At 41.8% G+C, this 17,366-nt stretch overlaps 1 protein-coding gene across 1 annotated transcript in view; it reads left to right on the plus strand.

The window, feature by feature from the left end:
* Window positions 1-17,366, plus strand: part of ephb6 (eph receptor B6) — a 33,969-nt gene that overhangs the window by 13,001 nt on the left and 3,602 nt on the right. Inside the window, exons 3-12 of the mRNA XM_070834601.1 lie at window positions 1,692-1,964; window positions 4,150-4,319; window positions 4,414-4,709; window positions 14,101-14,256; window positions 14,657-14,928; window positions 15,397-15,478; window positions 16,223-16,347; window positions 16,450-16,612; window positions 16,889-17,003; window positions 17,099-17,154. Of these exons, the coding sequence (XP_070690702.1) occupies window positions 1,692-1,964; window positions 4,150-4,319; window positions 4,414-4,709; window positions 14,101-14,256; window positions 14,657-14,928; window positions 15,397-15,478; window positions 16,223-16,347; window positions 16,450-16,612; window positions 16,889-17,003; window positions 17,099-17,154 (1,708 nt within the window). The remainder of the gene's footprint in view (window positions 1-1,691; window positions 1,965-4,149; window positions 4,320-4,413; window positions 4,710-14,100; window positions 14,257-14,656; window positions 14,929-15,396; window positions 15,479-16,222; window positions 16,348-16,449; window positions 16,613-16,888; window positions 17,004-17,098; window positions 17,155-17,366) is intronic.

A 17,366-nucleotide genomic window follows, 5' to 3' on the forward strand; every position in this document is an offset into this window, starting at 1 on the left:
TAATTGGTGAAACTAAACCCTGCACCTACATTTACATTTTGACTCATGTGACAGAGTCTCATTCAGAGCCATGTCTCTGTGCTGCTCATTTTTCCTCCTTGAAGGTACGACTCATGTCTAAATCCATTTGTGCGTCTACACATATTCTGATTCCCTACAACTAGACAAAATCTGCTGGTTTTATTGCACAACAGCTGCCACCACACAGACACACAAGTCTCTGCCACCCGTCACGTGCGAACAATGATACACATACAAATGCCAAACCAGTGCAAGAGAAAAACTAACCACATGTCACTTTGTAAAACTGAATTATTGTCATCAAACACATTATTATATCAGTGTAACATATTAAAATGGAAAATGCCAACTGTTGTTTTGTCTGTTTTGCCTTCTGAACCTACTTTCTCTCATATTTCTCGTCTTGTCTACCCATCCAAACATTTTTGGTTTTCTTTGCTTCTTTGCTCGGCTGTCTCCGATATGTCCGCCTCCATCCCAATACAATGGAGGAGAAATTAATTTTGTTTGTGTGTGCTTTGAAGAACACATTTTGGAAATCCAACATCGTTAACAACATCAACAATACATCTTTTCAGGAGTGTCCTTTTTGCTCTGCATAACCACATAAACACATTGCGAATAGTTTTCTTTAGAAGAAGGTCTTTGCATTGAAGAAATAGTCCCTTTGAAAGGCATCTACATTTTGTTTGGTGTGTCATTCAGAGAAACCAGGACACATTTTGTGAAAGGACACCTTGATGTTACGTTTTTTTAGCTTTGGGGATAACAGTGTCGATCTGTTGCCTGATCCGTCCACTGGTTTTGTTCAGGCTCAAGTATCTCAACAACTATTCAATGGAGGGCCTTGAAATTTCATACACACACTCACGGTCTGTTCAGCATGAATCACAGCCACATTGGTAATCCCCTGAAGTTTCCTCCAACACCAGCAGGAGAAAGCTTCGACGTATCCAGTGAAATATCTCAACATCTTCCTAGCATGTGTGTGTGAGCAAGTTTTTATGCTTGTATGCGCTGGACACGCGCTGTTTTTTTAAAATAACATTCATTTGTGGTATTAAGGACAGAAATGTAATTCTCCTGGACTATATGACTATCTGTCATAATCACACTGAGTGAAATGTCTTGACAGCTATTGGATGGATTGCCACATATATACCACGTATATGTGGCAAATGTGTTATGCTCTAAATAAATGACTCAAGCGGTTTAATTAACTGCTGGTTTTATGATCATTGATTACCCAATCAGACAACGGAGGGTCTATTGTGGATAACAAGGACAGAGAGATGACCTGCATCATTGGGGACAGTAAAGGACAGCTTTTCACTTGTGGATTCAATACCAGTGTGTGTGCTAAAGAACAAAACAACTACTCTATGATACTTATCTCAAAAGGATGAAGATGTCAAACAGCAGTGTGTGATGTTAGTAAAGGACAGGACCTACATGTCAGCAACACCGGCAATAGGCTCAATATTTACCTTCTAACATGTAAACCATCTTCTCAGATACAAGAAAGATTCATAACTGTGGACAAACCATAAACACACCAGAGATTTTACAGTTTATACAGGCTAATACTAGAACTCCCTGCTTTAGATCATGTTTCTCCTTTATAAAGCTGAGTTTACACAAGCTCATAATATTGTTTCTGTCTCTCTCAGTGGGATGAGGTCAGTATCCTGGACGACCGGGGGAAGCTCATACGAACCTTTGAGGTCTGCAATGTCAACCAAAATCCCCGTCTGCAAGACAACTGGTTGGCTACGCCTTTCCTGTACCGCCACTCAGCTCCTCGGGTGTTTATCACTCTGCGTTTCTCTGTGCGTGACTGCGCCAGCTTGCGATCGCCGTCACCCACCTGCCGAGAGACGCTCACCTTGTACTACAAACAGGCCGACAGCCAGAGAGAGCTGGAGAGGACCTGGGTAGCTGAGGTGAGGCAGAAGAACAACAGTGGATGTGCTACATTTCAATTATCCCATTTCTGTATTTGCATTGCCAATATCCTCTCACATCGTTATTAGGGGCAAGCAACCTTTGTGTTCACATTTTATTTTGCTGAACAAAGCTAACAAGAGCAGATTTCCAGGGAGAACTGGGTCAAGATCATGTGATATAAAAGAAAAGTTGTGCACCACTGCTTGTTAGCTGTACATGTGTCCTCTGACAAACACAAATTTTCTAGCTTCTTGCAAAACAACCGCCCCAGTTTCAATCCAGCCTGTTACAGTACAACAAGACCCTCATTCCCCGCTATTTACTTCACCAGTCAAATGTTATTCCGCATCAAACGGAGACACTAAAAGCTGGTCAGTGTGCAACACATCTGAAGGGGGAAATTAACACCTAATTTACAATTTTATTTGTCTAAACTTAACCTAGTAACATGTTACTAAATGGAGATTAATGTAATGCACCACACAAACCAGTTCTTGTATACAGATTTAGGTTTTAGTTCATATTTACAGCCAGTCACTGTTTACTAACTGAGGTAGGTAACGGACAAAACTAATGTTAGCTTGCTGATATATGACCCCTTCAGATGAGAGGAGGAGAGGTAATATGAAGAATGGCTGACATATCTGACTTGACAAGTTTCACAAAAATAACACAGTATAATCTGCCTTGAATTTTTATCAACATGTTGTGCTAATAATGCCAGACTGATTAACTAAAAGCATCAGTTAGGTTAACATAATTTGATATTTCCCACTCTCTAAAACTAGATCTAAGAACGTTACTGCAGCTCTGAAAGACATAGTTCTCTATGTAGTACTTACATTCATTGTGTAAATGTATAAATTTACTAAATTAGTTTAATGCATCTTTTGGCATCTTAAACTGTGATTTTTGGCAGTTATGTTAATGTTTGAGATGCTACAGTTGGATTTACTGAAGCCTTTATCAGAGAAGGGTACAGCTCAGCATCCTCTCAGACACAGCTTCAGTAAGCAAACAGAGGAATTGGAAATTTAAAATGTTCAGCAACTAAGATGCTCCGATTAAGATCCATCTGACCACGACTCAATTTAACACGGATTAATTCCTCTTATTTTTCTCATTATTCTGTTTTTTCGTCACTCCTTGAGACCAGCAACCTTCAGGCAGAATCATCAAGGATGGTAAAATGCAATTTTCATTGATGTTACGCTCATGTGACACCAAAACAGCAAAAACCTCCCATCATCTCATGACAAGGAGTAATTGTATAATCATCCTGATTATCGCTGTGCTTGCCAAGAAAAGCTGTTTGAGATTGACGGCCTCCTTTAGCCACACTGGTGTGAAGCACATACTTGTTGAGGACTATGGTTTACAAAATGCAGCAATGTGCCACTGTAGTCTCTAAAAATGTCACTTCAGTCCCACTAATTATATCTTTAAGGCATAAAAAACACGACTGTAACAATTTTACACCCATTGCAGGAAATGAGATGAATCTTGTGTTGTCAGTGAAGCGGTTACTCTATTTTTTTTAGTGACTGTCACAGACTGTCCAAAGATGTTTTATGTATTCATGCCTTTAGTTTTACTTTTCTTTTTCTTTCTGGAAGATTTTTTTACTATTGAGTCTGAGTTGCCTGAGCTACATGTGACTGTTTCACCGTCACAGTGGGAGGGATGCTGTATTTGTGTAGATGAATGCATTTCTCCTGAGGGAAGTGAGACGCTTTTTAAAAATGCAAATCAAATCCTGATGAGGAATCAGAGGAGAGTCACAGAAGAGCAGGAAGCACTGCAGCACTGAAAGCCTTTGCAGGGACTTGAGCACGATCTCCCACCGGGGCCTGCGTGCATCTAAGTCAACGTTTACTCTTCTGACTAGACTACTTGATATTATACACATGCCTGGGAAAAATCAGCAAAACTCTGAGCTTGTCATCTTGTCATCTTACTATCTTCCTTCATATTTTTTTTTCTCTTGATTTAATGCACTGTATATTTCCAGTCCTTATCAATCTATCAATCTGCTTACTTTAACGTCTGTAAGTTTCCTTTTGTTTACTTCTGTCCTTCCTGTCAGCCACACACTCTCTCCATACTATTTTGCATTCTCTTGACCACTCACCATCTTTCCCTCCACTGTCTGCTGTCCACTCTGCTCTCTCCTCACTGCAGCCGTCCACCGGAGAGAAGGAGACCAGGGAGGGCTGGGTTAAGATTGACACCATCGCAGCCGACAAGAGTTTCTCCAAGGTGGAGCCCAGCTCACCACATCAGTATCAGCCCAACAGATACAGCCGAATCAACATCAAGACACGCAGCTTTGCCCCACTCACACGCAATGGGTAGCAATCTCTGTACTACACTGTGCTGCTCGTGTTTTACTAACACCATTACTCCCCAGGGTTTGAATGTCTTGATTTTAACATCTTGTTTCAGATTTGTTCTGGCAATCGTCGACAGCGGAGCTTGTGTTTCCCTCATGGGCGTGTCTGTCTTCTACCGGCGCTGTCCAGCCACCAGCCTCTACTTGGCATCCTACCTGGCGACTCCCTCAGGGGCTGAGCCCACTGCCTTAGTTCCCGTGAGCGGCACATGTGTCCCCCACAGCAAAGCACAGGGAGGCACACCCCCTCGTATGCACTGCAATGCTGAGGGGGAGTGGATGGTTCCTGTGGGAGGATGTGTCTGTGATGAAGGCTATGAGCCGAACGTCAATGGATCTGCCTGCTTGGGTAAGTCTGAGGCAACCTGATCAGCTTGATTCCCGTGGAGGTGGATAATCTCGATTTCATGTCCATTTAACTTTCCTTATGTAGTAGCCACAGTATGTCAGCCTTGTGATGAAGTTCTGTGACTTGTGAGAGACATATTAAATAAAAAGTGGTCAAAACTGATGCAGCAGACACCAGACTTTTGCCTGCACGCTCCAAAATCACTGGCTCCTACACTTCCCTTAATGTCTAATCGTGGTCTTTTCATTAGACCATCACTGCCAGGTGAAGCCTCATGTCTTTAACTCATCAGTTTGTAATTCAGGCTTTCTATTACAAATCTGTAGTCTCCAAGCTCAAGCTGAGATATCCCTGATGATATTAGTAGGGTTATTTTCTCAGACTTGTCAAAACTCCACCAAAGTTACATCGTACAACTGTTGCGCACATACACAGGTCATCACGGATAAGATATTTATTTTGTTCCCATGTTCGGATGGTAGTTTAAAAGTGGCAGCCCTAAAGTCACAATTTACTGCTAACTGACTTAACTTTTTAAAATCTTGACTTCCTGTCAGTTCACTTCTTGGTATTTTCTGAGATACGAAGCCTCTGGATCAATACTGAAAGGAGCTGCTGTCACTCTGATACACAACTGTGTTTGATGTAGGGACCAGAGGGAAACGAGGGCAGGCAGGTCATGTCGGAATAAGATGAGATGAGAGGGGGAACAGCAGTATCGTATCTATGCAGTACATTCGTGGTGATGTAACATTTGCACATAATGTCCGTCATGAGTTTTACAGGCATACCTTCAAGAATACAGAGGAGAGGAGAGGAGAGGAGAGGAGAGGAGAGGAGAGGAGAGGAGCCAGACTGATAGCAATAGTAGATAGAAGGTCAGCAATCGCAAAAGTGGTCAAAAGCGTTTTTCACTTCTCAAAGTGGGTGTAAGTGGGTAAAAGACAACAGAAAAAAATGTGAGAAATGTCCAGACGTACAGGAAGGGATATATGGAGAGAGCAGGAGCAGGGAGAGAGGAAGAGAGGGAGAGAGAGCCATAGTGAGAGGGATGTGACACATTTAGGTCATGGCGATGTAATGGCCACTCGTCTGTGAACAAGTGACAGAAACCGCAGGGGGAGAGAGGGGGAGAGGAGGGGAAACAGGGAGGGGTGGGGGGAGAGTGAAAGATAGGAGGATGCAAGTTAATGACTTAAAAAACTGAGCAGGCAAAAAATTCGAAAGGCACGAAGGGAAAAGACTGGATGTGTGTGTGTGTGTGTGTGTATGCGAGTGCGACTATGCACAAGTGTATCTTGCTGTGAAGCTGATATGTGCTTTCCACTCTATGCATATGTCTGAGGACTATAAATGTCAGGATTACAGTAAAAAACTGAAGGAATTTCAATGGCCATAATTGCTCAGCTCCCTCACATGGGGGCCCTCAAAGTCCAACTAACTCCAGCACAATTAATCCTCCAGTCCTGCCAAGTCAGCTGTGAAATGTGTTCATGCTCTTTTGCTTTACATCTGCACTCGGCCCGCCTCTTGTGTTTGTCTGCATTTGATTGATATTTACTGACAAATCACCCCTCAAAACTGCTCAGCTGCCGGAGCAAAGGCTTTTACTGACTGTGTATGAGTGATCTAACACATTGTTGCCCACGCTGCTCCGGCTTTTTGTTCCAACTCTCATATGATTATGTTTTGTTGATCACTTCACTGACTAATGATGTGGATTGGCATCATTACATTGTTGTCCTCTGTGGCTCCCTGGGAATGTGGAGGAACGAGGCAGATGGTTGACTGGCGATGCAGTCGTCAAGAATTACTAACAGAAGCCGCTCCTTGTTGTCACCAGAAAATGGAGCGCTGAACTTCCTTAACCATAAGAACCTCTTGTTCTCATTTGAATTAAGCACCAAGAGCATTTAATAATAGTGTATTGAGTAAATGATAAGCTGCACTGTTCAATGTTCATTGTTTTTCTGGCCCCAGTAGTTTAAACACTTTATCAAGAACTTGACATGACATTCAATTCATGTGTGTCATCTTCACCCACTTGTGTTTCATCAAACCCATTATATAGCACATTAACCAGCATTTCCACTGTATCAGTGAGTTGTATTGGCGTCTTGCTATTTAAGTAAATCACTACAGTGTAAATGAAAGCTTTTTAATATCCATGTAATATTATTAAACCCAGAACCGCTTTGCCCCCTCAAGCAAGACATATTTTTTAGGGGCAAATAAGGTACTCTAGATTCCTCCTCCTCCCAGTCTCATGTGAAAATTAATATCAGTGTTAAATGATTGCCTTTAACTACAGACAGCTCTAATAGCTCTCTATTTTAAGATCCAAGCGGTCCTCCATGATGTGTTTCTTTATTTGTGAAAGCGGATTATTATGGCAAGGACTTCCGTAAAACGGGAAAAAAAAAAAAAAAAGGGAGACATCAGGTGCAGAAGTGAACTATCATATTTTTACCTACAGTCAGTTGGCATTAACATTTGAAAGAGATTTAATTTTTAGCAGAGCCAGTGGAGTGGCAGGTATTCAGATGGTCAGTCGGTCGGCCTACCACTTTAGTCCAGACAGAAAAGTCTCAACAACTATTGGATGGCTTGCCATGAAATCTATTTGTGTTCGAATATTTGTGGTCCTACTGACTTGAACTGAACTGAGTTTGTCAGTGAAATGCCTCAACAACAATTAGATGGATATGAAATGTGGTACAGATACTCATGCCGTGTGCCGTATGAATTGCAATAGCTTTGGTGATGCCTAATTTGAAATGCAGTGTGTGTTTCAGTTTGTCAAAAAAATCTGGTTTATAACTTAATGTCTGCAAAACTAATGACATTCCCAGTAGCCTCAGAGCCGACAGCATGGCTGCAGACTCACACACTTCAGGAGGAATTTAGGGTTCTGTGTCTTGCTCAGGGACAGTTTGACATGACATTGAGCCTGGGATCGAACCACCAACTATAATATTGATTGATTATGAGCACTGTGACCTTAGCTAGCTCTGTATATAACGGGGGGGGAATCCCTAGGTCTTATTTATCCAGAATTCAACAATCAAAATCTTAACTTCATCAGGACTGGGGGGGGGCTGTTTTTAATCAGATTTGAATAAAAGTTCTTGGCAACATAAGTAAACAACCCCTTAAGCTTTTAAAACGTGTAATAACAAATTTATCATGTCTGATACTTTTCCACGCACTGTAAGATCCTCAGATCTCATCCTATCTGTTTCAAATGAAAATGAATCACTAGAAATGACAACACCACTTGAGAGGAATTAGTGTGAAAACTTTACAGTCGCCTGTTAATCTGGTACATGTGTGATGCCTGATTATTCTGATAATTCAGACTCAACAAAACAACACTCCACCATTTGGACCGATGATAAATTAAGTAGCCAACTGAAACATCAAACACTTACAAAAACACGGCCATCATGTTGGCAGAGGGGACATTAAAAGAGTATTCCTCAGTTATTTATAAAGCTGTTTATCGCAAGCAAGCCTAAAAGAAAACCCAACTTCTGCATGATCAATACGACATTGTGCTCAGTTTGGATAAAATATGTCTTCAGTCTTTTAAAAATGATGCAGAGAGGGCAGAGGGAGACAAATAACAGCAGCTGTCTGCTGCCAAACAGCAGACATGAATGCCTTTCTCCTTTGACATTTACATCCCACAAGGGAGACGGAGAGGCGAAGAGCACAGGCAGAAACACGACTGAGCATGAGACACAATTACACCTGTTCAGCCAAACATGAAACAGTCCTTTAGTTTTGGGCTCCCCGAGCTGGTCCGAGCTGGAAATACATCGTCTTCAGACAAGCTCTGTCCCTCTGTTTGACTCTTCCTGAATATTAAGCCACTGTCGAGGATTTAGGACAAGGATTAGTGCTCAAATGGGCTTTGAGTTAATTTGGACCCATGTTGGTATTTTCTGTAGCGTGTAGCTGACTGAAATATTCAGCATGTCAGATTGTCCTGATTTGTCACCCAGAATGCTCACTCTTTGCACAGACACATCCACTAACTATCCCCAGGCAAATTATGGTGCAAAACAAGAACATTTGGCCAGGGGAGGAAGTAAAAGTGCAAGTGTGATATTATTTTGAGCGAGATGGGTGACGCTAACCCTAACCATGGGCCCAAAAAGACACATTTCACCAAACAGCATGGATTCCTCCCCAAAGCAGACAGCAGGACAGGAATCGTTTAATTTTTCTTTTCAGATACATTTTTTTATATAATTGTTTCTCCACCATAATATATCAAGTGGATACTCATTAGTAACATCGACATCAGCTGCTTTTCCAGTCTAATAATAAAGGTCAAGCTTTAAGCAGAACACAGTGGAGTGAAATGATCAATGAGATACAGCATTGACTCCTGGCTGTGCCTCGCTGTGGGGGAGTAGCCTGGCGATACAAATACAAATGAACCTGGACACACTCAACTAAAACACATCAGCATCCGTTTCGCCTAATTTATTGAGCAAGTTGGATCATCAGAGCAGGCAGCGTAATGATAAGACTATTGGCTGTTTTAAATCATTACATTTTTATGTATTAACATCATAGTTAACATTTTCCCTATATGATGGTCTAAATTCTGTTTCATAGGATGATTTATGTCAGGAATATAACGCTGGGAGAGAAATACTTTCTTATCATGAGGTCTTTTTTTGCCTAAAATCATATCTAAAGAAGCTATAATCAATATTTTTAATAACCATGTGACAATGTGAAGGATTGTTCATAGCAATGAAGCTACAGAGAATTATCACTTCACTCTGCAGCTCTTCTCAGCGTTACACAGATTCAGAGTGAGATTCAGCTCATTGTTTCCTTAAAATCCCCAAATGCAGAGCAGCAATACTGAGGACATGATCTCACTGTCCTCAGTGGTAGCTACGCTCCACTTTGACTATATCATGATGCTAAGGTTTTTTTTTATTAAAATGTTTATACAATATAATTAGTATAGCTGTTAGTCAAGTACTATAATTAGCATCATGTAATCTCCTAATTGGAATTGCATTTCTTTTCAGATGGATGTTTGTCAAATATTCATAGAGCTGCCTCATTAAACTTTTGGAAACTTGTAGCATTTTGTCAGTGTGTGGGCTACACTGCATCTCTGTTTCCTTAAGATTTTTTTAAACATTTAGACTTTGATATTGTGCACAAATTATTGGATTATTATTATTATTAGATATAATTATTATTATTAAAAATATGTACAAAAGGCGGTATTATTTTCAGTTTAGATGAAGTCCATCTTCCATGGGCTGTGAAAAGCTGCTTGTTTACATGGGAAAATCCAACAAAGGATTGCTCGCTCTATGGCGGCGGGCTGTTGGAGCATGTATGGAAATATGGATGATAATAGAGCACATATGATTCAGTGTCTGTTTCCAGGCTGCACTGAATGGCAGAATATGGAGGAAAACGAGGGATGGAGAGATGCAGAGGAGGGCATTTACAGTTACCATGTGTACCCATCTCTTCTGTTGTGCGGTCGCATCTGTGATCGAGCTTATGTGTGTGTGTTTATCAGTGTGCGTTTGTGTGTGTTTGTCTGTGTCCGAGAGAGAGGGAGAGAGGGAGAGAGAGAGAGAGAGAGAGAGAGAGATTATGCTGGGAGCCAAAAGAGGGAATGAGCGCATGAAACAGGGAGAGGAAGAGAAAAAGAGAGAAACTGGGTCACTGATCTACATACCAAAGAATTATGTTAACGTCAAATTACTCACCTCACTGCCATCTTTTTTCTCTTTGTTTATCTATTCAGAAATTCATTTTAGTTTTCAATTGTACTACTTTTTTTACACTTTATATGATCAAATTTGCCAAGCTAATCCTTTTCCTTGTGGCAGCATGTGTCTGTTTTCTTTTTAATTACTTTTTTCTCTCTCATTTCTTCGCTCTTTAATTGAAAAAGCTTGTTGTTGTTCTCATCAGGCTTCTTGATAAAGTATTTTGGCACATGTTATTTGACTCCAGTTGTAGGTCTCAAAATGTATGAGCAGATTAAGCAATTTATAATATGTATGAATTTAATTGTTGGTTTTTTGTTGTTGTCCAACAGCCCAAAACCCAAAGATATTAAGTTTACAAAGATGTAAAAAGGAGAAACGCCTGAAATGTGAGCTCAAAGCTGGAGCAACAGATTCTTCAGCATCTGTGATTGAAAAATGACTGGAACGATTCTCAAAGTGCACATAGTTGCAGATTAATGTTCTGACGAAGGAGTTATCAGTTGAGCTTTTATTTGGGAGTTCAGTAGACATGCATTGCTTATCTTTCGTAACTGTGATGCACTGTCAGTGTTTTTTTTTTATCACCAGCCCTCACTGTAACTCCTCTGTTCCTCCCTTCTCTTCCTCCCTTCTCCTTACAGATGTGCGCTCATGTAAAAGCATGTGCATCTCTGTTCATAATGGCCTTGAACTGTCCACTTTATATCTGGGAGCTAGATGTGTAAGATGGGTGGATGGATGAAGCCGTGTGGAGGGGGGGGGCAGATCAAGTGAGAAGGGCAGAGGGCCTGCGCTCTCATTGGCTGCTGTAATCAGGTGGATGAGGATGGGAGGAGGAGGAGGAAGAGGAGGAGGATGAGGAGGAGTGGGGGTTGAGTTGTTGCCGGAGCTCGTAATGGGGCTGAAGGGCTTTGTTGGAAAGTCATGTTTCGTGTCAGAGTTGTACGCGAACACGTCTGGTAATGCGCAGCTGGGGCATAAAAGATGGAGGAAGAGGGAGATTTTGCTCTCCTCTTCCCCTCTCCGTTGACCCATTACCTTGCTCTCATATACATAATCCCACTGTTCATCCTACAACTGTCTTGGGCCATCCCTCCCCATGTTCACTGTTTCTCCTTTCCTCATTTATTCTCCCTCTGTGATCTCTCAACATCCTTTTACTTTCCTGTCTCGTTTTTTCCCTCTTCACACCTGTTTGAAAGCAAAGTCGGCTCTCTGAGACACGGGAGAACACAGAAAGCCTTTTATCTGTTTATTCTTTCCCTCTTTCACTTCTTACTTCCTTATCTTCTGCTTCCACGCTGCACCCATCTCGTGTGCACGCATGCATCCACACACGTGTATACAGCAAATAGAATTTAAGGTTATTTAAATAAGGTGACGGGTTCACTTCCACTGACCATAAAGAACACTAACACATCCTCTCTCACCTTCCAGCTTTAAGAGCAAATTTACTCTGTTTAAAACCAAATAAGAGGATCCGTCTAAAAGCTGCTGGGTCACATGTTACCAGGTGTGCCATTCACACACTCAAACACACAAGAGAGCGCCACTGTATGAGAATATATACACATACTCTACATTTAGTTTACAGACAGAGGTCTCTTTTTGAACGATGCAACCTTTACATGACACAACTTTAGGCATGTACTCATGCACACACACACACACACACACACACACACTCAGCGTGAAAATGGCAGCAGACCAACCTTGAGGCAGTACTTCTAATATTCTCATAGCACTGCTCAGGACGAGCATTCAAGGCTCTGGCAGGCAGCAGCATGAAGTGAAGTGTGTTTTACTTTGACCTCAGTGCTCAGCTGTCCTGCTGTTGACATTAACAATTGGCACATTTCACAGATTTTCCACCATAAAACAGGATAATAGCCTGCAGGTTCAAATGGTATTTTTCAATGTGTGTGTGTGTGTGTGTGTGTGTGTGTGTGTCTGTGTGTCTGTGTGTGCATGCATGCATGAGAGAAATGTAAGCATGCTTCGGACTGGAATAGATTTTATATTTTTAATGGATTGCGTCACTTGATTTTAGGATAATCATATATTAATTAATTACTGTACTATTAATATAGCCCATAGTTCGATTCTGCTTATTAGGGTGTAATTACACATTGTTGCTGCCCAGTTAAATTGTAACAAATAGAAGAGAATAGAACTGAAGAACTAAACTTTACTTTATGGGTTAAGAAAAAAACTGTTTTACATTTGGGGACATTATGCTAATTTCCTTTCTTGTGAGAATAGATCAGGAGACTGACACAACTCTTATCGGTCCATTAAATATAAGCCAGTAGCAGGTTAGCCTAACACGCTATAACACATTTATTACTTCCAAACGTGTAAAGATCACATGTAGTGCCGATATAGTGGCACTACATGTGTATCGGCACTACTTGTGATCGTTACACTAAGGTTTGGCTAGCTGTTCCTCCTGTTTGTTTTTGTGCTAAGCTAAGCTAATTAGCTGCTGGCTGCAGCTTCATATTTACTGTACAGACATGAGAGTTATATGGATCCTTTCAACGTTTTCCCTGTGAGAAAGCACATAAGTCAATTCCCCAAAATGTTTTGTGTGTGTGACTGATGGTTTCGGAGCTGTCTGCCAAAGCGAGCCACTTCCTCTGTAAACACAAGTAAATGACTGTGCGGGACGAAGCCGGCAACAAAGTTTCAGATGAACTTTTGACTCAAAGGGAACCACAAGCCAAGCTGAAATTGATGCTTTATCCAAAAATAGTGTCTGGACGGAGCAGACCAAAACAATGAAATAGGACAAATTATAATTACACAAACTGCCTTTCCCTAAACACCATGTATTCTTCTGGAGGTTGCAGTTGTTTTGCATTGGTGACTTGAGCTGAGGCAGCATAAGCCAGATAAGGAAGACGATCTCCCCAGAAAACTGAGTCTGATGTGAGCTGAGCTACCAGTGAATATGATTATAAACTTATGAGCTGAAATGCCAGTTCGTAGAAGTTGTTAGAAGGTCTGTCGCTGCTGTCAGATGATTATTATTTTAAGTCGAATGGTACTTAAAATTAAATTACACATGTGGGAAATATTTTATTTATGTAACTACTGTGCTTTTTTTTTATCGCCATGAATTTCCTCCCCATTTATATTGTTTCATTTCTTTGTGGCACACTATTTATTTACACATCCCCTTATCAATGACTCTGTGATCATGAACCAAACATAATAGTTGACAAACCAATCTTATCTTGAAGTCCACTTACTCGCTTGTTGTTGAGCTTTTGACCAAGATGTCATGGAGTTTCCATTCTCCATCTGCAGTTCCACTTTTTCATAAAACTTAACATAACATAAAAATGTCATTCTCATTCTCATTTATTTTTTGACCCAATTGTTTCCAGATTTAAGAAATACTGTTGCTAAATCTTCATTTTTGTTTTTGCTATGCCCTTTCTATGTCTATAGATGTGTTATAATAATCTGACAATTCAGCAGAGAGAGATTGTATTATTTAGCTTTGAAACCCTGCAGACTCCTGCAGTACTGGACACCATTGACTCAGAGTGATCCATTTATTTATTTGATTATAAGAATGAGGCTTAACCCTCCTTGTGTCTCTTTATGTCTCTCTGCAGCTTGTCCGGTGGGCTACTTCAAGTCCGTTTCGGGCTCTGTTCCCTGCTCAGTGTGTCCGTCCAACAGCAGAACTAGCCAGGAGGGATCGAGTGTGTGTGAATGTCGCAGCGGCTTTTACCGGGCAGCCAATGATGTCAACTCCTCTGCCTGCACAAGTGAGCTTTGTTGGTTTGTTTGTTAATGCTTGGCTCTCTGGGAGCTGTTCAATGGGCCTCACTGGTCATTTGTCATCTACTCACAGACTGTGAGAACTGTGATGCACAGGCAGTGGCCAGAATCCATCCACCATCCATTTTATCACAGTATAATGGAAATTAAATTCCACCCGCGAAAAAAAAACTGCAAAGTTTTCGTTTTTCCGCCCACTCATCTTAAATTGCGTCTTTGCCAAATCTTATTTTATAATGTTCTTTCCGTTACTTTAAATGTCTTTGCCTGCATGCAGCTTCTCTCACATCTTAAACTTTTTAGCAGGTGCTTCCATCTGAGTGTCTACCGCTTACATTATGTAAGTCAAACCCCTCCCTTGTCTCTATCTGTCTGTTTCCTCCACAGCTCCTCCATCTGCTCCAGTCTCTCTCTCCTGGGAGTATGAGAGTGGCGATGGTGGGGTGTCCTTAAGGTGGCGCCCTCCGGTGGACATGGGAGGCCGCAGCGAAGTGTGGTACGGGGTGGTATGTCGCATCTGCCCCTCAGCCACCTTCACCAACCCGGCGACGTGCTCCTGGTGTGGGGAGGGCGTCACTTTCAGCCCCTCCCAGACGAACCTGAAACAAACCAAGGTCACCCTCAACAACCTGCTGACCAGAGTCACTTATCTCATACAGGTACAGCACAAAACACCCTCCATTCCACCTCCAAACAGTCTAAAATTGTTTGTGATAATCTGTTTTACAGCAATAATTGTATTAAAATGCATTGCTTGATATTCTAGGTTACTTGTGAATGTTTGGACTGAATCACTGGGGCAAAATTGGGCTTGTTAAGATATTTCTGTCGATGGTGAAACATGTCTTGGAGCCACAGAGGAGGCGGGTCCTCTGTGCCATATTATTCCATAAGTTCCACATCAGTACCTACACAGCGACATTTATTATTTAGCTCGGAGTAGCTCAACTAAATCATAGCTTATTTCTTATTCATAATGGGCAGATATTTCCCATTTACCAGTGTTTGTTGACTGGTCGACACAGCTGCATGTGTCAGGCTTAGTTTTTCCTAATACGGAAGTGTGCCATAAAAGTTAATAGAAAAAAGCTTCAAATGTCACGTCTGTGTGTTCTTCTTGTTGACAGGTGCAAGCCGTGAATGAGGTGTCAGCTTTGAGTCCTTTTCCAGCTCGATACACAAGCATTAATTTCACTACGAGCCAGTCAGGTGAGCAGGGGGCAGAGGGGATGAAAAAGCTGAGATGAAAGAGAAGACACGCTCTGATCATGTTTGTGTAGATACTGTGTGCGTGTGTGTGTGTGTGTGTGTCTGTCTGTCTGTCTGTCTGTCTGTCTGCCTGTTTGGGGTTTCTCTGCCCCTCTCTCTCTCTCTCTCTCTCTCTCTCTCTCTCTCTCTCTCTCTCTCTCTCTCTCAGCTCCATCTTTTCTGCTCCTGCTCTCTGGACATGAGGTTGCTTGAGGTTACAATATCCTGTCAGATCCCATTATAGTCAGTCTAGAGGAAGAAAGGGACCATGGAGAGATGGGAAGACAAAAAGAGTGAAAGTAGACAAGTGGGGAGAGGAGAATGGGACATTGTATTGAGGTGCACCATCATATAATTTTCCAAGAAACCGATTGATCAGGACTCTCCATAAGCCTAAATTATCTAGAACCTGCCAACTCTCTCTCTGAGTTTATTGATTAAATGGAGGGAATGCCAGAAAGTTCCCTTTAACTTGTCCAGCCAGCCAGCATAGTGACTGTAACTAGATCCTGCTTGGTGCTCCATAAAAACTCCTATAACACTTTCACGCTCTACTAAATATCCCCTACAAGTTCTGTAACAGTGCCCCCATGTGGTCACCATCACTACACAACTATACTGTTGTGGGGTAATGGGGGAGGGAGGGTAAACCGATCAGTCATCACCTCTCTCAGGGGAAACTCACACCTCTGCTGTCTCCCCCAGTTCCCAGTACAGTTCCCATGATGCACCAGTTGAGCCGAGCCCCAGACTCCATCACTCTCTCATGGCCTCAGCCGGACAGGCCTAATGGGGACATCCTGGAGTACCAGCTTAGATACTATGATAAGGTACACACACACGTGCACACACAACCCAAACATGCTGCACAAACGCCCAAATTGATGCATAACGAAAGTCTCCACAAAATGTCCGTCTTCTGCGTCCCCCAGGGTTCAGATGTGGACAGCGCTGCGACTGTCTACAGTGAGACCAACACAGTGACCGTCCACTCTCTGATCCCCGGCTCCATCTACGCCTTCCAGATCAGAGCTCGAAATGAGCGGGGCTACGGCCCCTACAGCAACACCATCTACTTCACCACGCTGCCTCTGGGTAATACTCCCATTAACTGTAATACCAGTGAAATGAATTTCAGTCAGAGTGCATTACTGCAAATAACACACAGCTGAACTGATGGGATTTACTGTATTTGGTTAGAAGGCCTCAATAATGTGCAGAAAAAGGTCATTGTGAGCGTTAGCCAACAGATAGATATTACGACATTGTGACCAACTAGTTAGTAGTGTTGAATTCATTTAAAGTAATGATCATGGGGAGATGGCATAGAGGACTTTAAGACTGTATATGTACTGTGTTTCTCCCCCACAGAGGAACATTCACAGCAGATCCAGAATCGACTTCCCCTGCTGGTTGGGTCAGTGATGGGTGGAGCAGCGTTTCTCCTGGTGGTGGCAGCCATTGTGGTTGTGGTGGTATTTCGCAGGTAGGTTGTCGATGCATTCACATCATCAGACGTGATCTTTTTTTTTTTCCAATCATGCACACGTTCACACATTTGGTTTATGTCTTGCATTACAGTAAGAGGAGAGAGAGTCCGTACAGCGACAGGCTCCAGAGGTACATCAGTAACCGAGGTGAGCATCAGTATATTTGATATTATGTAATTATTTAGAATTGAGTAAATTTAGTACCATTAATTTGTTTTTTTAAAGTGAGATATTTTCTCTGTGAAAAAAGGGTCACCTATTATAACAAAATGTAAATGATTTAGAGGCATAATAAATAACAAAGTGTGGCTTTTATTTATTTATCAAATACTTTAACAAATATGTGTTTTAAAGAATTA

The sequence above is a fragment of the Pempheris klunzingeri genome, chromosome 8 (assembly GCF_042242105.1).
Source record: "Pempheris klunzingeri isolate RE-2024b chromosome 8, fPemKlu1.hap1, whole genome shotgun sequence".
Lineage (NCBI taxonomy): Eukaryota > Metazoa > Chordata > Actinopteri > Acropomatiformes > Pempheridae > Pempheris > Pempheris klunzingeri.